Here is a 19,673-nt window from a genome sequence, read left to right as displayed (position 1 = left end):
GAATTGGAAACCAAGTACTTACGTACATATAAATAGAAATAGAAATATGAAATAACGAAGCGCAGTCTAAAAAATATATATGTATATACATATATAAATATTATATATATATATATATATGTATATGTTTGGCAACCACAAATCTAATATAACGTATAAATGATCAATAAAAATATATATACACATATATGAATACAAATTTCGCAGTTGAGAGTTCTCTTTTCAATTTGCGTTTATTGTATAGTACATTTCAGCATGCACTTGAAAGGTTTAAAATTTTTTTTTTTAGTTGCTACATAATTTCAATCCTTAACTTATATTGGGTTTGAGTTGTTAGTTATGAATAGTATGCTTGCGGCTTTACTTATTGCGACGTGTGGACTCGGAGGCTGTCGGAGGTGGTGGAGGTCCACGCTTGTTCATTTCCTCTAAGAAAGCTGTTAGAATACTACTGCGCTCCTCATCCAAATGATCCAGCACCAAGTAGCTAAAAGAATCACATATAATAATTTATCGGTGTTACAATTGCGAGTCTGCTCAAAGCTTACCGCTTGTCGTTCTTGAGAATGTCCTGTATTTCCTTAAGGTGATTGGCATTCTCCTTGATGAGATCGCTGCTTTTGTGTGTAATAAATTTGCACTCCTGCAATAGTTCACGCAGCGCCGTCTTGGCCTGCATGGTTTTATCTTTAATGTAATCACGAAACTCACGCTCGCCTTTATCCGAGCTGTATTTGAGATAGCGCGGATCATCCTTGACTAGTTTCTTGATTTCTTTCCAGGTGCTAGTCAGTTCTAGTGTGCTAATTTCGTCAAGCATTTCGCGGAATTTTTCGCGCTTCTTTTTCATCAAATTGTCAATATGTTCGTTAAAGATACTGGAAGAAATACAATGACATCAAATATCAGGTGCTAATCTTACAATTATCGCTAGTTTACTTACCGCTCACGTTCATCACGATCGAGTGTCTCAATTAGTTCCCAGCGATGATCCTTGCGCAGCTGACGTTTTACCTCTTTCCATGTGAAATCGGGCGTGCGCACCAGATCCGTCAACAGTGCCGTAAAGTGTCCAATGCATTCGTCACGCTTGTGATGCTCACGCTCCTTGTCACGATCGCGCAGATGACCAGCTAGAGTGCGATGCACCTCCTTTTCGCGCTCCCTAATGCTCTGCTCCGCTCGCAACTTGCGCTCGCGGTCTTTTTGCTTTTGTTCGGCTTCGGTTTCGCGCTGACGCGCGAGTTCGCTATCCTCGCTACCGGCACGCTCTTCGCGATCCGAGTCGTCGCAGTGTTCACCCTCCTCCTACGAATAGATTTAAAAGCATCAGTATGATCATATATTCCAAGCATAACCGGGCTTATGTATATTTTGATATTCACCGGCGTATCTTGTTTCTTGCGATCCTTGTTCTTCTCCTCCTTGTCCCGCGACGATTTACGCTCTCGATCTCTTGAGCGACTGCGATCCCTGCGACTTTCCTTGCGGCTTTTCTCTTTTTCCTTATCCCTATCTCGGCGATCTGATTTGCGTTCACGCTGGCGTTCCCTATCACGCTGATCACGAAGCTCACGCTCTCTACGCTTCTCGTCCTTCATAATGTGCATGTAGTCCTCGAAGTATTGTTCTCGGTACATGGAATCTACTGCTCGATACCGCGAATCCGATTCGAACTTCTTTTTGATGTCATACCAGCGCGTGTGCCGGTCAATATCATGACGCTCCCGCAGCATATCCATAAAGTCCTTGCGTATCTAAAGATTCAAAAAGTAATTCAACATGACAGCCATGCGGAAGAGAAGAGAAATGTATTAAAAAAATGAATTAGTTACGCCTCTGACACTGATGCATATTTCACTTAAGGATCTATTACGTAGGGCACTAACTTAACTTGCCTTAATATATAATCATTTTAAACTTATAAACATAGTTACACGCTTTGTTTTCCTGTAAAAGAATGTTTCGATTAGCTTTGAAAGAGACATAACTGAAAGAAAACTTTGTGATTAGTTGTGGCCGTGATACCCTTAGAGAAATGCAGTGTAAGACAGGGTCTGATACAGACTATAACGGATAATAAAACTAAAATATAAACTAAAAAAGCTAGTCAAAAGCAATTAAACTGCTAAATCATTTTATCGCGGTAAGAAAGACTTCCAGTGAGCTCTGCACTAAGGGAAGTTGATAATCGGCATCTGGGTTTCAATCCCAAGCTAGGCTAATATTTTATCTAAATAATAAAACGTTCTAATATTTAGACACTTGTTATCAATCTTTAAATATATAAAAGCAACAATTAAATGTTTTCTAGGTAAAATGTTGCAATACACAACTTAAACATTGTGAGTTTCAAAGTATACGGTGCCATCCTAGCTTATAAATACGACATTTATTTTGAATTAATTAAGAAATTGTTTTAGATATGCGTGTATCTTGAATCGGTAATAAGGAATCGGTAATGTATGATGCATTTTCTCTATGATTTTACGCGGCCGGGTCAGGGACTTCAGCTGGGCCGAAGTGCACAGTATATAAAACTAAAGTAAACGTACCAAATACATAAGATATAATAAATAAAATAGTGTCTGAGTGAGAGACAGAGAGTCTATCAACGTGCTGCGCCGTTGCCTGAAGCTTGTGAGAGCAATGTGAGAGGAGAGAGCAAGTGTTGTTCTCTTAGGGCAGTTCTCACTTTGCTCTGCACAGGCTTGGATTGGGTAAATTAATTCTCCTGTTGTGGGCGCTGCCATTTACAAGTTTTGGTAAAACAAAAAAATTATTGGTTTAATTAAATTATGTATAATTCATACTGTTTGCTCAGCCTCGAAGCCACCTGTACACGTTTTGTTGTTGTTGCTGTTGCCCGTTCTGTAATGGTTGTTGTTGCTGTTCAGTGATGAGTGGCTGCTTCCGCTTCCAATAACCCAAACATTGATCTTCCAACATCAACATCACATCTTTTACGAAAAAATAACGCCAAATAACATCATCACCATCATTGATCATCGATCATCATCATCATTGGCACAACATCATTCCTAGGCGACATGTGCGACGCAGGGCGGGGCGGGAAGTGGAAATCACACCAACGATTATCAGGTAATTTTCAATTTTTGCATACCTTTTGATTTTTAGTGATTGTTTTATTGATTTTTTTTTTGTTTTGTATTGTTTTTGTTTGATTCCAAATTTGTTTCTTATTTGCAGAAAAACAAATTTTTTTTTTGTAAATTTTTTTTTTTTTTTATTTTGAACTCACCACACAGACAGATTTTGCAAGCGTGTGCGTGGTGAACTTGAGCTATCAACTTTGGCCTGGAACTGGGACCATGAAGACAACGAGATGACGACGACAACGATGACGACAGGAACAACGGCTGTATGTGAATTTGGTGTTTGCATTTGGTGGGTGCTTTTGTGCTGTAATCTGTTAGCTCTTATCTACAAATTTGGTCGTACCGAACACACAATTTGCAACATGAAATTGTAACCGAACCGGTCGGTCAGGGGCAATCGTTCAGATCAGGGGATCGATCGGTTCATGTTGTATTAATTAACAAAAATCAATAACATTATATAAATACGTTGTATACAAATAATATGGTAAGTCAATAACATATATAAGAATAGATATGCATATATGGATATGGATACGTAAGTGGGCAGTTAGTCGCACAACGCCAACACATACCTGCTCTTTTCTCAGCTGTTTATCCTCTTTCTCCCGCCGACGCACCTCAACGATAAATTCATTGAACAAACTCTCGCGCTCGCGCACCTTCTCTATGGCTCGATATCGCTCCTCCTTGGCATTGCGCTGACTAAACTCCGAAAAGGATGATCTAAAATAAAAGGTATTGCGAATTATTTCTATAATTCAAATTATTCGTTTCAGTTAAATACTTACTTGCCATGCAGCTTGGCTTCCTCCATGAGTTTGCGGAAATCGTCGCGCTTCTGTCGCATCTTATTGCGTTTCTCTTTGCGCTCCTCCTCTGCGCGATCCTTCACATACTTTTCAAATACCTGTTTGCGTTCCTTTGATGTGAGCAGCAAATAGCGTGGATCGAACACAATCTTGTGTAGCTCCTTTTCCCAGGTGCTGAATGCTGAAACATCCTTTTCGCGCAACATCTCCTTGAACTGAGTGACGCGCGTCTCGAGTGGCACCAAAGCACGCTCCTTGGCCGCACGCTGTTCAGCCTCCAGTACTGCATCCTCATTTTTCTTGGGTTTAGTAACTAGGTTACGTAGAAAACAAACACAATTAGGGTTTGTTATTATATGTCGATGATACTTCGTATATTAGATATTAAAAATGTTGGATAAAATGTGTTGTTGAACTTACACGTGCGCACCCGCTTTGTGGGTACCTCCTCCACGCTCGATTCGGATTCGGTGCGTATTTTAATGATCTCATCATCTTCGTCATCATCCGGTTCCACGCGCTGAACCTGTTGTGGTTGCTGCTGAGCTTGTGCCAGCTTCTCCAGCACACTGGCATTCTCGCCTAGTTTATGATCTGGCTCAGCAGATTTTTCTTCTGCAGATTTCAGTTGCTCTGGCCGTTCATTAACCGCCTTGTCGACATCCTCGCGATTCATTAAATCTTCTGGTCGATCCCAAACTGAAGTGCGAGTTGACGGATTATAAAAGAAGACACGCGCATCACCGGTCCATACAACACACCATGGTGTACCCGCAATGGGCGTGCTGGTCACAGGACGCGATTTGTCGGTTTGCTTGGCACTCGCTACAGCTGCCGCGAGTTTCTTTTGTTCTTCCTCCTTTTTGCGTTTCTCCTCGGCCGCCTTTTTAGCCTCCTTCTCCAGCACTGCGGCCTGTGCAGCCTTGTTGTTTTCACTGTTAGCCTTCATGGCTGCCGCAGCGGCTGCGAATGCCATTTGCGGATCAAAGCCAGGTGCAGCACCCGGCGGCATATGCATTAGCGGATTGGGAAGCAAATGAGGCGGCATGCCGCTCGGCGGGCCAACTGCTGCTGTTTGTGGTGCAGCGCCCGAGTGGGCTGCCATGCGTGCCGCTTCCATGTCGCGAAGCGCTTGTGGTTTCTCCCACACGCTCTCGCCACGTGCTGCATGAAAATAGTAGGGTCGGCCATCAGGTGCACGATGCTCCGACCATTCGGCTGCGCGGGCAATGACCGCCGGATCAATAACACCCGGCTTGATAATCAGATTCTTAGCGGGCTTGTCTTGTGCTGCTCCAGGCGGTGCATGCATATGCTGCTGCTGTTGCCATGGTGGCACTCCAACGCCCCAGGGACCTGCTGGTGCAGCACCGGGAAATCCATAAGCGGGTGGTGGCATGCAAAACGGCGGCGGCTGACCAAAGCCTGGTGGGGGCTGCATGCCGGGTGGCTGTTGGAACATCGGTGGCGGTTGCTGTCGCACATTCGGAGGCGGCTGGCTAAGCAGCGGCGCCGCAGCATTGGGCGGTGGTTGGTTCAATAGATGCGGCGGTGGTTGCGAGGTCAAATGTGAATGGCCAGGCAAAGCAGATGCTCCAGGTGGCACTTCAGCATGATCCGTTAAGCTCGTTTCAGGCTTAGCAACCGTATTCGTTTGACGTTTGGCCAGTTCCTCGACCTCAGTTTGTGTCATAATTTTTATATTTGGACCATCCGGTCGCGTCCAGGTTGTCTCACGAGTCACTGCATGATAATAATACGAACGTCCGTCCTCGGCTTTCGTTTCGACCCAAATTTCTGGCGCCTGTGAAACTCCATTGACCGCCTGAGCTGGTTGACTATTGGCCATATGCTGAGCAGCCTGCTGGTGCTGTTGCTGCATCTGGGTGTGCTCGCCCATTGGGCGACCGCTAAACGCATTGAACGGCTTGCTCCTACAAGAAGTTAAAGTTGACGCATCGTTGCACATGTTCACGATAAATAGAGACACCGGTGCCAGGCACTTACCTTTGCAAGTCGCTCGCGTTTGTTTTTTCATTAGTAATTGCCACCCCTTTTAGGCCGTCTTGACTACCAACACCAACACCAGCGGGTTTGCCGTTGATTGCTGGTGAAGTTTGCGATTGAGTGTCTTGCGGACTTGGACTTGCTCTATCGGCATCCATGCTTTCATCCAAACTGGTTTCCATTGCACAATTATCACTCAATAATACTCTATTCAATTAGCATTTAGAAATGAAGAAAATTTTCTACAAACTTTTTTTTACCGCTATCGATAAGTATTGACTGTCTGTCTCTTGTTGTTATCGGTTCGCCATGAAAAGTGACAACCATTAATATCGATAAGTGTAAATATTATGGTTCCATCGGATATAAACTAAAAATACCAACAAATACTAAAAGTTTAAGTTGTATTTTAATGAGCAATATAATAGTTATAACCTTACCATTATTTAAAAGAGCTCATTTACATCGGAAATTAAAAGAAATCTTAATAAAATAATACATTTGTTTTTTAATTGAAACTCATTTCTAAAAACATTTAATTGGTTCATGGCAAGCTTTTTCGATTACGATTACGTCGATTACGTTTTCGATAGATAAGTTTTAATCAACGATGTTTTGAATCTAAAGGGGTTTCACATTTACCGCCATATAAATATGACTTAATGGTATAATTGAGCGTGATTCTGATAGGACAAATCTTCTTTACCTTATGTTAATATAATTTAGTCGCATTTTTTTAAATATATAAACATATATCATATAATTTGTAATCTTTAATATACCCAAATTTAATTTGCAAATATCGATTAGCGGGTAGATTTAAATTTTTCAATCTTAAGGTTGAAGCAAAAACTTCGACCGGGTAACGCCGGGAAGTACACGTTTTAATGTGACCTTATTTTTTATGTGGCTTGCAAAGCGAAGTGTATTAAATTAAATTATAAATGATACTCCGACGAGAGGCTTGTATTTAAGAGCAGCGTAACAAACATTTATAAAAATTAACAATTCACTGTAGTTGAAAATCGGAATTACACAGATTATATACCATGAACTAATTGGCAACCAGAAAACTGTATTTGGCTCAAAACGCTATGATATCTCATCGTAAAATGTTGTGGTCAAGTTCCATAGCGTATTTGAGTTGCATGATTTTCATGGTAAATGCTGGGCATCCGACCAAGAATTACTGCGCAGTCAGTTTATGTCCTAACAATAAGCATGTCGCCTGCGGAATGAATCCAGACGTAAGTAAACCCGATTTGGGGGGCAACTATTTCCGTATTGATACGCCTTTCAATATGCCATATTCGCAGTCTTTCGACGAAACATGTAGCATCGATGCTGAGGTCATCTCCATGACTAGTAAGCTGCGTGCCTTTTTAATAAAACGTATAAATACGGTGCGCAACATGGTAGCACGAGGTGGATTCAACGGCTTTAGTTCAGCTGCCAATATGAGCACCGTTGAGTGGGACAAGGAACTGGCCTTTCTGGCAGAGATGAATGTGCGCAATTGTTATTTGCACTATGATGCTTGCCGCAATACGGATAGCTTTAAGAATGTCGGACAGACGGTTGCCTATCGTGGTTACAGAGGCACAATACCCGACTTGGATGATATTTTATACACGCAACTTCAATTATGGTTTAACGAGGAGCAAAATGTGACGATGCACGACATCGCCAAATACAAGAACCCATATGGGTAAGATACAGATAATCAAATGCATCTTTCGAAATTAACAAAAATTGTTATTTATAGTAATCCAAGGTTGAACTTCATGCAACTTGTGCATGACAACGTACACAGTGTGGGCTGCGCAGCTCTGCAACAGTCAAATAATGGATGGCTGCAAACATTTTTAACCTGCAACTTTGATCAGGCGCCCGTTGTGGGCCAGCCGGTCTACGTTCAGAGTCTCCATCCTGCTGAATCCTGCAAATCTGGTAAAAATCCATCATTCGTAAATCTCTGCTCGGTAAGTGTGACCAAGCACAGGGTAGCAGCAAGTCAGTCAACTAAGAAAGGCAAAGGTACTAAGACCCAGCGAGGTGTAGCGAGTCGTAGAACTAAACCAGATGAGGCAGGTAAAAATAATACAATTCCTGACGGAGAGCAAAAAAATGAGAACATGCTGAATCCTGGAGAAGCGACAAATACAACTGTTAATGACGTTCAAAATGCTACACAGGGCGCTCAAAATGCCACCAAGGACGTCCAAATTGCTACACAGGGTGTTCAAAATAATACCCAACATGATGATGACTTACAAAACGAAGAAATCGCTAATAATGACTATTGGCGTAACAAGTTCCTCAGATTTACGGAAAATGTAAAAAAATCGTTGAAAAAGGGCAAAGATCGCAACGTTGTGATGTTAACCATGAACCATGAAGTCGACACTGACAAGATACCAAAAATGGATTTCCAAGATGCACTGGTGCGCACGCGCGAATTGCATATTCAGAATACTATCGAGAATCGCGTACTGCCAATTCGCCAACGTGGCATTTCATCTAGAACACATGCTGCAGGACCCAAAGTCATGTTAAGAACCCAAAAAGCAAAGCACCACAGCAGAGGTGTGGCTAAATGGCGCACACTTTGACGCTAACAGCGTTATTTGAATTCTCCAAAATTTGGTAAAAATTTTATAAGGTTTGTATTCCTTCAATTCTGATTTGTACGACATTTCACTAGCAACATTTTGATTAATATTCACTTTAATTTCAAAAACCTCATGTATGTGCAGTTGGTTGCAGATGTTATTAAATTTATGATGAAACCAAGATCTATAATAATTATAGGCATAATAAAGGTCGTAGATAGTGAGTGTTGGCTCAGCATAAATAGTTATATAATATGCTTTGATACCCTAACAGAATGAGGACCTAACTTTTTTAACCTTTTATATTATTTAGTTAACCAACCCTGTAACCCGTTGAGTCACGTCTCTACCATCTTTCTTCCATAAAATTTCATACTTTCTGGTAACATGGTAACATGAAATATTCCCGAGATAGATGAGCCGAGAAGAATGACCCAAAATAGAATATTTCACGTTATAATGTTTAAATGCTTCGACTAGATTAGAAATGCTTTGTCTGCATTTTATTTATCTCAACAAAACTAATACTACTACTACTACCACTGACATATAAGACTAACTAGATACTAGCACACCTCCATTTGCATTTTCTTCCATATGGTATTCATGCGTGATCGCCCCTCGCGCAAATGCTTAAGCAATGAATCGGCCGTTATATCTGGCGTAGATTTGGACGCGGATTGCGCCTTGCACAGTGTCGCATGGCGCTCGAAACGCCAAAATGTTTTAAAAACTTTATTGCAATATTTGCATATGCGTTCCTCTTCCGGTTCGTTGTTACGACGATCAGGCTCAGAACTTTCACGATGGTTTACTGAACGTTGCGGAATCGTCCATTTGGGCTCCGGCTTGATAAGCAATTGGGTTTTGTTCTTGCGCTGAAGCTCCTCCTGATGATTGTAACGTATATGATTGTACATCTTTGACATGCTAGTCTTGGTCCGGTCGCATAAAGTGCACTTCAAATACGAGCGAAAGGGCAAATGCTTAAAGCAATGCTTCTGCAGCTCAGTGCGTTTGGTGGTATGCTGCACCTCATTGCATTGCAGGCAAATGCTTTGTCGATCCTTGATCTTGAAGCTATTCTCAATATAATGCTCGAAGTTATGCTTCTTAAATACATGACTACGCCAGTCATCCATCGATTCAATTTCCTTACCGCACGTGGGACACAAGTACGAAATGAGTTTCGCCAGGCCGCTGATGCTGACATCTGCATCGCCATCCCGTTCGGGTGTTGTTGTTAAACGCCGACGTTTGGGCGACGGTGTTATTTCTGTATCTGTTTTTGGTTCTGTCTTCATTTTCTTCTTTAATTTATCCACTTCATCCTTGCCCAGTGCATCGATTTCAATAATCACAACTTCCTTATTTTGCTGGGGACGTGCTTCAGCCGGCTTTGCTGCTTTATCAGTTTCCTCAAGGCGCTCCTCAAAGAACTCTTGGCACAGTGCATCCAAATCAGCTTCGTTTTGCACATCCTGCGACTGTTTTTGCTCCATTTCCTTACGCACGATGTCCTCGTAGGCATTTAAGCTGCGATCTAGCGCCTGTTCGCTAGCATTGGGCTTAGCCTTCACTGAAGGATTAGTTGATGGCGTTGCTACATCCTGATCTTCCGTCTGCAGATCAATGTCCATTAATGCCTTTTGCAACAGATCATTGCGCCGGCGCGGCTGTCTTGCACCTTTACCTTTTGGTGCTTTTTTTTCTTCCTGGCTACGTTTCACTTGCTTCAACTTGGCCTCATACTTTTCAATCTCTTTTATATGCGTGGATAACAGATGTTCATTTAATGCTCGTCGCCGTGTATACGCCAGGCGACAATGTACACACCGGTAAGTTTCGCGATGGTCCAGATGCATAAAGTAATGGTATTGTAGGAGGGCAATTGTTTTGTGGGCATTCTCCACCCACTTTAAGCAAAGTTGGCACTCGTGGAAATTCTCATCGATTTGAATAAAATTGAAATCCGAATAAGTCTTTTTGAGGTAGTCGTGCTTCTGCATTAGAATTACCAAATAAGAAAATAAGGAAGATAAACTATTGCTTTACACATTCATACCGTATTTAAGTGCTGTCGCCACTCGGCTTGTGTGCGAAACGCCTTGCCGCATTCAGGGCATATATAGACCATATGTGCTTCCAGGCGAGCATTAAGTTTGCTTTGCTCATCGGTCAGCACGCTGTTTCGTGACATTTTAAGTATAAATGCAGGTCAAAAGAACCAAAAATCCAAATTTATTGAATTAAAAACACAACATTGGCAGAATGCGGCTAGAGATGAGAGCATGTATGAAACCGTAAAATATCGATTTATCGATGAGTGCTCGCAACATGGTCGCCTTAATCACCTATCAAATTATTGAATATTTCTTAATCAACCGTTTATGTAATAAGCAATATTGCAGTAAACATTGTTATTTGTTTAGTTTGATTGACTCATAAGTATAGATAAATTAAAATATTCTCTTAAACTTTCTAAATACTAATTGTCTAAAAATGGTCACCTATATTTTTAAACGTGAACTAAAATTTTATAATCGAAAATGTTTTATAATCGATACATAAATACAAAATAATCGGCCGGTCAGTAACTTCGTTCATAGAAAGGAATTAGGAAAATAAATTTATATTCATTTCACAATTCGAGCATGTCGATTGCAGCAAAATCGACAGTAAGTAAAGTACCGATTACATTTGACAACTTTTAATGATGAATCCAATGCCATACGAATTCCAGACTAGCAGTAGTGGTGGAGGTACCACGTCCGCAGCTGCAGTGGCGTCCAGTTCGACCTCGTCGAGTGGCAATGTTCAGGAGTTTAAGATTCGCGTGCCTAAGATGCGCAAGAAACACCATGTCATGCGTTTTAATGCCACGCTCAATGTTGATTTCGCGCAGTGGCGCAACGTCAAGCTGGAGCGGGAGAACAATATGAAAGAATTTCGGGGTATCGACGAGGAACAACCTAAATTTGGCGCTGGCTCGGAGTACAATCGTGACCAGCGAGAAGAAGCGCGTCGTAAAAAATTTGGCATCATAGCACGCAAATATAGACCAGAGGCTCAACCCTGGATTCTAAAAGTGGGTGGCAAAATGGGAAAAAAATTCAAGGGCATACGAGAAGGTGGAGTGGGCGAAAATGCCGCTTTCTACGTATTCACGCACGCCCCAGACGGTGCTATCGAAGCCTATCCCTTGAATGAGTGGTACAACTTTCAGCCCATACAGCGCTACAAGTCACTGTCGGCGGAGGAGGCCGAACAGGAGTTTGGACGTCGCAAAAAGGTCATGAATTATTTTTCTCTTATGTTGCGCAAGCGCTTGCGCGGCGACGAGGAGGAAGAACAAGATCCTGAGGAGGTCAAATTGCTAAAGGCCGCCACTAAAAAGTCTAAGGAACTTAAAATTACCGATATGGATGAGTGGATTGATTCTGAGGATGAGTCCGACTCTGAAGATGAGGAGGAAAAGAAGAAGAAGGAGCAGGAGGACAGCGATGATGGCGCCGCGAAGAAAGGAAAGGGAAAAAAGGGCATGGATAAAAAGAAGAAGAAACGTGATGTGGACGATGAAGCTTTTGAGGAGTCTGATGACGGCGACGAGGAGGGACGCGAAATGGACTACGATACCAGCTCTAGTGAAGAGTATGTTAAAATCCGTAATTTTCCTGTACCATTATTAATCTAATTATTAATCCATTTACAGTGAACCAGATCCAGAGTCTAAGATGGTGAAGGACATGAAAGGCGTGGCTGAAGAGGATGCACTGCGCAAGTTGCTCACTTCTGATGAAGAAGAGGATGAAGAAAAGAAATCAGATGAATCAGATAAGGAGGAAGGCGAAGAGAAAAAGAAAAAGGAGAAAAACAAAGAAGAAACCGCCAAGGATAAGAAGAAAAAGAAACAATCAAAAGACGACAAGAAATCAAAGACAAATGGTAGTGATTCATCAACGGATCTCAGTTCAGATAGCACAGATACCGAAGATGACCTTAGCAATGGACCGTCTAAAAAGAAGTCTGCAACCAATAAAGATAAAGACAAGGAGAAGGACACTGCCAACAAGGTCATCCCCAGTGGCAGCAATGCAAATAAATCACGCTCCGCCACGCCCACTCTCACGAATGACGCCAACAAACGCAAAATGAACAGCTTGCCCAGCGATCTCACCGGATCTGACACCAGCAACAGTCCTAGCAGCACGCCCGCTAAACGACCCAAGAGCGAACTGAGCAACTCATTGCCATCATCATTCGCAGGCGTAGTCAGCAACAAAGTGGAGTGAGTATATAATTGCAGTGTTTGTCATTTAATTGCTCATATTTGATTTGTTTGCACAGAGACTATGGTATCACCGAGGAAGCAGTGCGTCGATATCTTAAGCGAAAGCCCTTGACAGCTACAGAGCTGCTGACTAAATTCAAAAACAAAAAGACAGGCGTTTCTAGCGATCGCTTGGTCGAGACCATGACCAAGATTCTAAAGAAGATCAATCCTGTGAAGCATACCATACAGGGGAAAATGTATTTATGGATTAAATAATTATGTCGCCACACTATTATCTGCATGCATTGTATGTTTTAATTGCCAGTGCATGTTCGACAACTGGTTTATTAAAAATTGAGAATTTTTGTAACTGAAATTGTTCATTTTTACAAAAATGTGTCGCGTAAACTGATTTATATTTACGTCTCGTATATTTGCCAACAAACTGGCACGGGTCGTTCAAATTCTAATTTTGGCGCCATCTTATAGGGTCAGAAATAGTGTTAGATACGGTCTCGGAAACTTATCGATATATTTTGCTATGGCAATGAAAAAAATACTTTTTATCCTTATGTAACAATACAAAGTGGTCTTTTTCAGAAAAAAAAACAATCAACTTTCTACAAAAAAAAAACATATGATATATAATGTATTTTAATCACATATTTTTACGCTCAATGAATGAGGAATATCTTAGGTAATCCGGTAAAATTAAAAAATTTAACAATCCTGAATTACTTTTAGCTTGAAAATATATTTAAAAAAAAATATAACAATGTCGACCTTCGCAAGAAAACATACTTTCTATATATTTTTTGTTAATAGTATAATAATGTAGTTCATCACGTTTGTATACGGAAAAAAGGAAGAGCCCTATAGGAAAATATAAACGATCCATCGATTGGTTTTCGCAAGAAATCATCGATATGACAATGGTCACACTGGACAGTCCGAGCCCTGCGCTGAGTTCTAGACCACAAAACATCTTAAATAAGCAAAGTTAAGATCCTGTAAAATGTGTAATCAGCAAAATTACAATAATTCCCGACCCATTTGCTGAGTCTCACAAGTGGCGGTGCGTGTATTGTGCCATTAAATCATAATTAACTGCAACGCAATTGCAATGGCGACGAGTACGAACAAAAACGAATGAGAATGAGCGAGTGTTAAAAAGAAGAAAAAACAGTGCAGCAAACACCAAAAAGTTGCCTTTGGCGAATTAAATAGAAAAATACAATAATAAACAATAAGAAACAAGTGAGTAGTAGCATTGCGTGTTATATCGATTGTTATGCTTCAGCACCAGCTGCTTTCTTAAGTAAATTATTTTGCATACCAGTGCAAACACACACACACACACACAGACACGCACACAAACAACAGACTGAAGGCATAACAAAAGCAAACGCAGTTGTAAATCAAGCTTTTTTTCAATCATTTTAAATATTAATTGATTTGCCGTGCGCTGTCCTGTGGATTTCACCTGTTGGAGCAAGTCCATTTGCTGCGTCTTTCTCTTTATTTACTGTAGTAAAAACCTTGACGGTAAAGTTGTGCGTGCGTAAAGTTCAAGGCGTAGTGTTTGTGTATAAACTGGTGGTGGGTGGGTGGTGCTGCGGATACCTTCGTGCGTGGTGTATGTTTGTGTGTGTGTGTGTGTAATTATTGTTTGCATATTCAAGCAGATTAACAGTCGATTGAAACATGTGATATATGTTAATAATTAGCAAAAGAATAACTTATTTTGTATTTTGTGGCAACGATCGTTGAAGTAGCGATAAAAGAATCGCATCAGGGTAAGCCTTATACATATCACAAAATATTTATCACAAGGCACACGCTGCTCCAGCCAATGATTTAAAAGTAACCCACAATTGCGTACACACATATGTCAGATGGCTTTGTGTTTGTTTATTTGTTTATGTACAGATTATATTTCTCTATTTGCGCATACAATAAAAACAAAGTCACGTTCTCATTAATGTCACAGTTGTATTGGCTCGTATGGGCACGATGTGTTAATTACATGTGACGTTCTTTATTTAATTATGCATTTAATACAAAAATTAGTGACATTTTTGCCCCTGCCGCATGTATACCAAATGTATTATCAGCTCACACTATAATTCACATAAATTCTCCACGTTTGTTTCGCAGGTTCAACTAAATCGGCAAAAATGCAATTCTACTTTCAAAGTTCTTTCCGAATGTTATCGTCTGGCCAGCGATGATTCATTGTGTTTCATTCTACCGGCTGGCCAGATAGCTTTTCACTTAAGTTTGTTTTAACTTCTGTAGCAGCTGCTGTTATTTGCAAAGCAATTGATTATGCAGATATCATTGCAAAATATTGCAAGATTTCAATTGATGTAAATTAAGCTCAATCATAACAACAATCTGGAACGAGGCGGCACTTTGTTATGGTCCTAATTGTTACATAAGAATCTGCTCCGCGTAAATATGCAATTTTATAACAATCGGTAAAAGTGCCATCACTAGGGACTTTTGTCAACAAAAATCGAACAGCTGATTGCCTGACCGAAGGAAGCAAGCATAGAAAATGAAAACAAAATGATGATACGCACACACTCATGCACCCATACACACACACACACACACACACACACACACACACACACACACACACACACACACACAAAATATATATATGTATATAATATACGTATGCATTAAAGAACGTTTATCTTATCAGCGGGCAATGGCGGTGCTCTGGCCGACGCCATTTGTTTGCATTGCGCTGAGCTTGTCTTTCATGGATTTTCATTTATGCACTTGTTTTGCAGGCCACCAAAAAAACAAACGCCCAGGCACACATACGCACAGATGAGACATGCGAATAGTGCAAATGATAACAATCATAAGCAGCAGCAGCAGACGCAGCAACATCAACAAAATAAAGCAATAGCAGCAAAACAACAGTTTAACAACTGCGCGCAACAGCAGCTTTTCTAGCTTGAGGTTGATTAGTACTAAACAGCACCAGCAGCAGACGGTTAACACCATCATGGCTTGGAAGCATTGTCTCATACTGAAACTGGCAATACTTGGTCTCTGCTTGATATGCCATCAAGCCGTCGTCGATGCTCATGTGCTCGTTTACAGGCGCACCACCACACAGGTACATAAGTAAATCCAGCTTCTCTGTCTAATCTCTAATAAAATTCAATATACTTGTACACAGCTAATTGAGGAATTTAACGATTTGCCCGCCACATTTGGACCTCTCATCGTGGGCAATAATCTTCGTGTGTTTGTGGTGCCACATGAGACCAATAATGCGTATGGTTGTGATAATCTAAAACCACCACCTCGCACCGGCTATCCAATTGGCGCCAAATTCGTAGCGATTGTGTCGCGGTAAGCAGAATTACACTTGTTGAAAGCTATACCAAAATGTGAAGATATATTTTTCTGCTTACACAGCGGTGGCGATTGCACATTCGAGCGCAAAGTGCGCGTGGCTCAGAATGCAACCTATTACGCTGTGATCATCTACAACAATGAAGGCGATGAACTAGGTATGACAAGCTGCTTTACAGACTTTAAGTCGGACTATTAACATGTATGTGTGTTAAAATGTGCTTAAATTAGCTAACGGGCTCTGATAAGCCATGCCAGGAGACAGACACGATTGTCACCCGTCTACACTCATTCCGTAGTTCTATAGCTCAAAACGAGTAACTTAAGCAAAAATTCGTTATCTTATTTCAGAACAAATGACCGCCAACAATGCATCAGGGATACACATAGCCTCCGTTTTTGTGGGTCTTACGACCGGCAAGACATTGTTATCTTTCTTTACACCAGAGGTGGTGCTAATCATAAACGACGAGCTGCCCTTCAATATCAACACACAGCTGATATTGCCATTTTCCATACTGATTGCATTATGTTTTCTTATTATGGTATATCGTATGCTTAACTTAAATTGAGTTTTTGCTTAACTTAATCTGCTTGTTTTTTTTGTCTAGATCGTCTACATGATATACAAATGCATACGGGAACAGCGACGACTGCGTCGTTATCGATTGCCGAAAAGCATGCTCAAAAAGATTCCAGTGCTGCGCTATACAAAAAACAATACCACCATCAAGTATGAGACATGCGTAATCTGTCTTGAGGACTTTGTTGAGGACGACAAGCTCCGGGTGCTGCCATGTTCGCATCGTAAGTAAATGGAGCTAACTTAATAATATTTGATTTGAAAACGCGTAATTTTTGCATTCTAGCTTATCACAGCCACTGCATCGATCCCTGGCTAACTGAAAATCGACGCGTCTGCCCCATATGCAAGCGGAAGGTTTTTACGAAAGGCGAAGCACGTGCGAGTCGGAATCGACAGCCTTCTTTAGATAGCGTCACTGACACAGATGATGATACCACGCCGCTGTTGCAACAGCAGCCCCAAGCGACAACTGCAGCTGCTGAGGCAAGTGGCAGCAACAGCGCCAGCATCAATTCTGCATCATCAGCAACCGGTACCACTAGACATGGCACATTTCGACGTGGGGATGCAGCGCATACTCCCACCGCAGCGCAGGAATATCACAGCTCTGATGACGAAAATGGTGCGTGTTAAGTATTTCTAGTGAGCCCCCTTAAGCTCTGAATGAATAGATTAGTTTGTGTTAAAATGTTAAAATTACATTTTATTATATGTTCCTTTTATATACCCAACACAGCGCTTTTGGATTCCGCTATACCCCAGGCTAATACATCGGCATCTGTACAACGACGTGTCAATCCCTTTGATCGGTCACCAAATTTACCGGCTCATTTGGTGGATCAGCTAAGCCCTCCAAGGCGCTCACTTTGGTCGCGGTTAAACTTCAGGTAAGTTTAGCAGATTATCATACCATTTTGTGCCACATATTTTACACTTGTTTTTGTTTTATTTTAATCGCAGCTTCCTATTTCGTGATGAGCCCAGAAGCATCAGCGTGGCAGCACCGCCATATCTCGATCATCTTGAGTCTGGCACAAGTGATGTTGTGATCCGCGGTACTGTGGCGACCGCCGCGACTGATGCTATGTCCACGCCCACATCGAACAACATACTAAATCCGAATTTAAGCGGCTCCTTCAAGGATGACGATATGCCACCGCATCGTTCCATTTATGAACCGATTGCAATTAGTACCCCCGCCACAGAGCAAGAAACGCCATCAGGTGCAGCCGCAGTGGCTGATTCGGTGTTTCTACAGACGCCCACACAGGGCGGCATAGGAGTTGCCGCGCTACCACATAGCGCCGCAGATCGCCAGTTTCTAATATGAGGTAGACGCGAATAAGAGAGTTTAGTTTTCTAAGGCATAGTTCACACCAAGCAGGCAAAAGTAGTAAAGTGTAGGTCGCTTGGACGCGGCGAAGCTGTGGCTGCCAGCTGCTTTGTTTTAAACAATTAACAAATGTTTACCCTTAATATAAATATGTAATTGTAATTGTATTTGTAATCATCATCGTCATGCCGCGTCGATCATGCATGATTATGATTTGCACCCAAAAACATATTACATTCATACATACTACATACAAACATAAATATGCGTATGCAAATTGTGATTTATTTTATATACCTTATATATTATTAACATTATTGGCTTGCGTAACTAAAGTCGAACCACACACAAAACAAAAATGTAAAATGTTTACCTGATTCGGATACAATATTCGATTTTTTTTTGTTTTTTATCCACTCAACACTCCGAAAGAATATTAAACTTTCATACAAATAAGTCAAAAAGGAAAATTAATCAAACATGTGTAATTATACCAATTGATTGAACACTAGTTTTAATATGCATGTAAAATTTGTTTTCAAGTCAGAAACTCAAAGTTATGATCCACCACATGTAATCCATTTATTATATTTTGTATGATTGTTACTCTATAATTATGCTCGATTTAACTAATTTTAAGTTTTGCTGTGTAATATATTTAAATTCTCCAATTCGATTTTTTAATGTAAAAGGCAATACGAATAATGAAACAAAAAAAAACGTTAAAATTTTGTAGGGATGACGGTTTTCAAAATGCATTATCAAAAATAAAAGTGCTAGCTTGTGATTATTTTCTCAAAGATAATTAAATAAAAAAGAAGCAACTGCAACTGATGAAAACTGATCACAACTATAAATATAAATATTGTAAGACGAAATCAATTAAACCTAAAGACATAATAAATTGTGTGTTTCAAAGTGTAATCTAAAATTAATTTACAATAAATTAAACGTAATTGAAATAAACTAAGCCACTTAAATGGCATCTGCTTTGGCTTATTTCCCGTATAACTTTGTATATAAGCGCCAAAACGCCAGGGAAGCATAATGAGAGAGGGTCTGTTAAGCGATTAGAATCATGCTTAGCAGTTGGTGCTATCAGGCGAAGCGTCTAATTTATAAAGTTGCTATAATTTAAATAATATGGATGTATCAATAAATATAATCCGTTTTTGATGTAAGGGCTCCGACAACGTCTGAGCATCGAGATTTTGGTGTTGAATAGCAGATGAGTATACGGATGTGGTGTTGTCTTACCAAATTCAATTTATCACCGAGATAAGTTGATATTTTATAATTAAATTAGTTAGTTAAAAATAATGGCTTCGAGTTCTATTGAATGCGCCGCCTAAAAGTATGCTGCGATTCGTTGAGTGCGGACAGAAGCTGAATGCTACAGAATTTTTTATTGAATTATTTAAAAAATTCTCTTAACATTGTTAAATATTATTAAAAATGCTCTAGTCTAGGGTCCACACTCATAGAAGAGGTATTTGAATATATTATTATTTATTTAATTATATTATTTTTACCTTTAATGGTAGTCAAAG

At 40.6% G+C, this 19,673-nt stretch overlaps 5 protein-coding genes across 9 annotated transcripts; 3 read left to right on the top strand and 2 right to left on the bottom strand.

The window, feature by feature from the left end:
• Positions 1-214: 214 nt before the first annotated feature.
• LOC6630002 (transcription elongation regulator 1) lies at positions 215-6,224 on the bottom strand. Of its 4 annotated transcripts, XM_002054679.3 has the most exons (8): positions 5,939-6,220; positions 4,352-5,865; positions 3,911-4,244; positions 3,695-3,845; positions 1,386-1,757; positions 944-1,308; positions 549-878; positions 215-487 (listed from the first exon to the last, which is right to left on the bottom strand). In XM_002054679.3, the coding sequence occupies exons 1-8, from the start codon at positions 6,118-6,120 to the stop codon at positions 361-363; spliced, it is 3,375 nt and encodes a 1,124-aa protein (XP_002054715.1). In that variant the 5' UTR covers positions 6,121-6,220; the 3' UTR covers positions 215-360. The 4 variants fall into 4 exon arrangements, 2 of the variants coding, with proteins under 2 accessions (XP_002054715.1, XP_015026863.1); XR_011416278.1 differs by lacking the exons at positions 215-487; positions 549-878; positions 944-1,308 and adding exons at positions 2,814-3,124; positions 3,263-3,444 and having other exon boundaries at positions 1,616-1,757; positions 5,939-6,224; XR_011416279.1 differs by lacking the exons at positions 215-487; positions 549-878; positions 944-1,308 and adding exons at positions 2,814-3,041; positions 3,263-3,444 and having other exon boundaries at positions 1,616-1,757; positions 5,939-6,224.
• An 800-nt stretch (positions 6,225-7,024) lies between these two features.
• Positions 7,025-8,745, top strand: LOC6630003 (uncharacterized). The gene is made up of 3 exons (XM_002054680.4): positions 7,025-7,185; positions 7,255-7,646; positions 7,704-8,745. Exons 1-3 carry the CDS (start codon positions 7,033-7,035, stop codon positions 8,548-8,550), a joined length of 1,392 nt encoding a protein of 463 aa, XP_002054716.2. The 5' UTR covers positions 7,025-7,032; the 3' UTR covers positions 8,551-8,745.
• A 282-nt stretch (positions 8,746-9,027) lies between these two features.
• LOC6630049 (zinc finger protein 532) lies at positions 9,028-10,847 on the bottom strand. The gene is made up of 2 exons (XM_002054681.4): positions 10,616-10,847; positions 9,028-10,553 (listed from the first exon to the last, which is right to left on the bottom strand). Exons 1-2 carry the CDS (start codon positions 10,748-10,750, stop codon positions 9,117-9,119), a joined length of 1,572 nt encoding a protein of 523 aa, XP_002054717.1. The 5' UTR covers positions 10,751-10,847; the 3' UTR covers positions 9,028-9,116.
• Positions 10,848-11,085: 238 nt separating this feature from the next.
• On the top strand, positions 11,086-13,193 carry TfIIFalpha (transcription factor IIFalpha). Its single transcript, XM_002054682.4, has 4 exons — positions 11,086-11,228; positions 11,294-12,201; positions 12,263-12,838; positions 12,898-13,193. Exons 1-4 carry the CDS (start codon positions 11,205-11,207, stop codon positions 13,097-13,099), a joined length of 1,710 nt encoding a protein of 569 aa, XP_002054718.1. The 5' UTR covers positions 11,086-11,204; the 3' UTR covers positions 13,100-13,193.
• Positions 13,194-13,752: 559 nt separating this feature from the next.
• gzl (godzilla E3 ubiquitin protein ligase) lies at positions 13,753-18,794 on the top strand. 2 transcript variants are annotated; one of them, XM_002054683.4, is made up of 9 exons: positions 13,753-14,080; positions 15,628-15,962; positions 16,026-16,201; positions 16,268-16,362; positions 16,556-16,749; positions 16,816-17,011; positions 17,074-17,412; positions 17,527-17,677; positions 17,751-18,794. In XM_002054683.4, exons 2-9 carry the CDS (start codon positions 15,849-15,851, stop codon positions 18,118-18,120), a joined length of 1,635 nt encoding a protein of 544 aa, XP_002054719.1. In that variant the 5' UTR covers positions 13,753-14,080; positions 15,628-15,848; the 3' UTR covers positions 18,121-18,794. The 2 variants fall into 2 exon arrangements, with proteins under 2 accessions (XP_002054719.1, XP_070063257.1); XM_070207156.1 differs by lacking the exon at positions 13,753-14,080 and adding an exon at positions 14,603-14,619.
• The last annotated feature ends 879 nt before the right edge of the window (positions 18,795-19,673 follow it).

The sequence above is a fragment of the Drosophila virilis genome, chromosome 2 (genome assembly GCF_030788295.1).
Source record: "Drosophila virilis strain 15010-1051.87 chromosome 2, Dvir_AGI_RSII-ME, whole genome shotgun sequence".
NCBI lineage: Eukaryota > Metazoa > Arthropoda > Insecta > Diptera > Drosophilidae > Drosophila > Drosophila virilis.
This window is presented reverse-complemented; position numbering and strand designations above follow the sequence as displayed.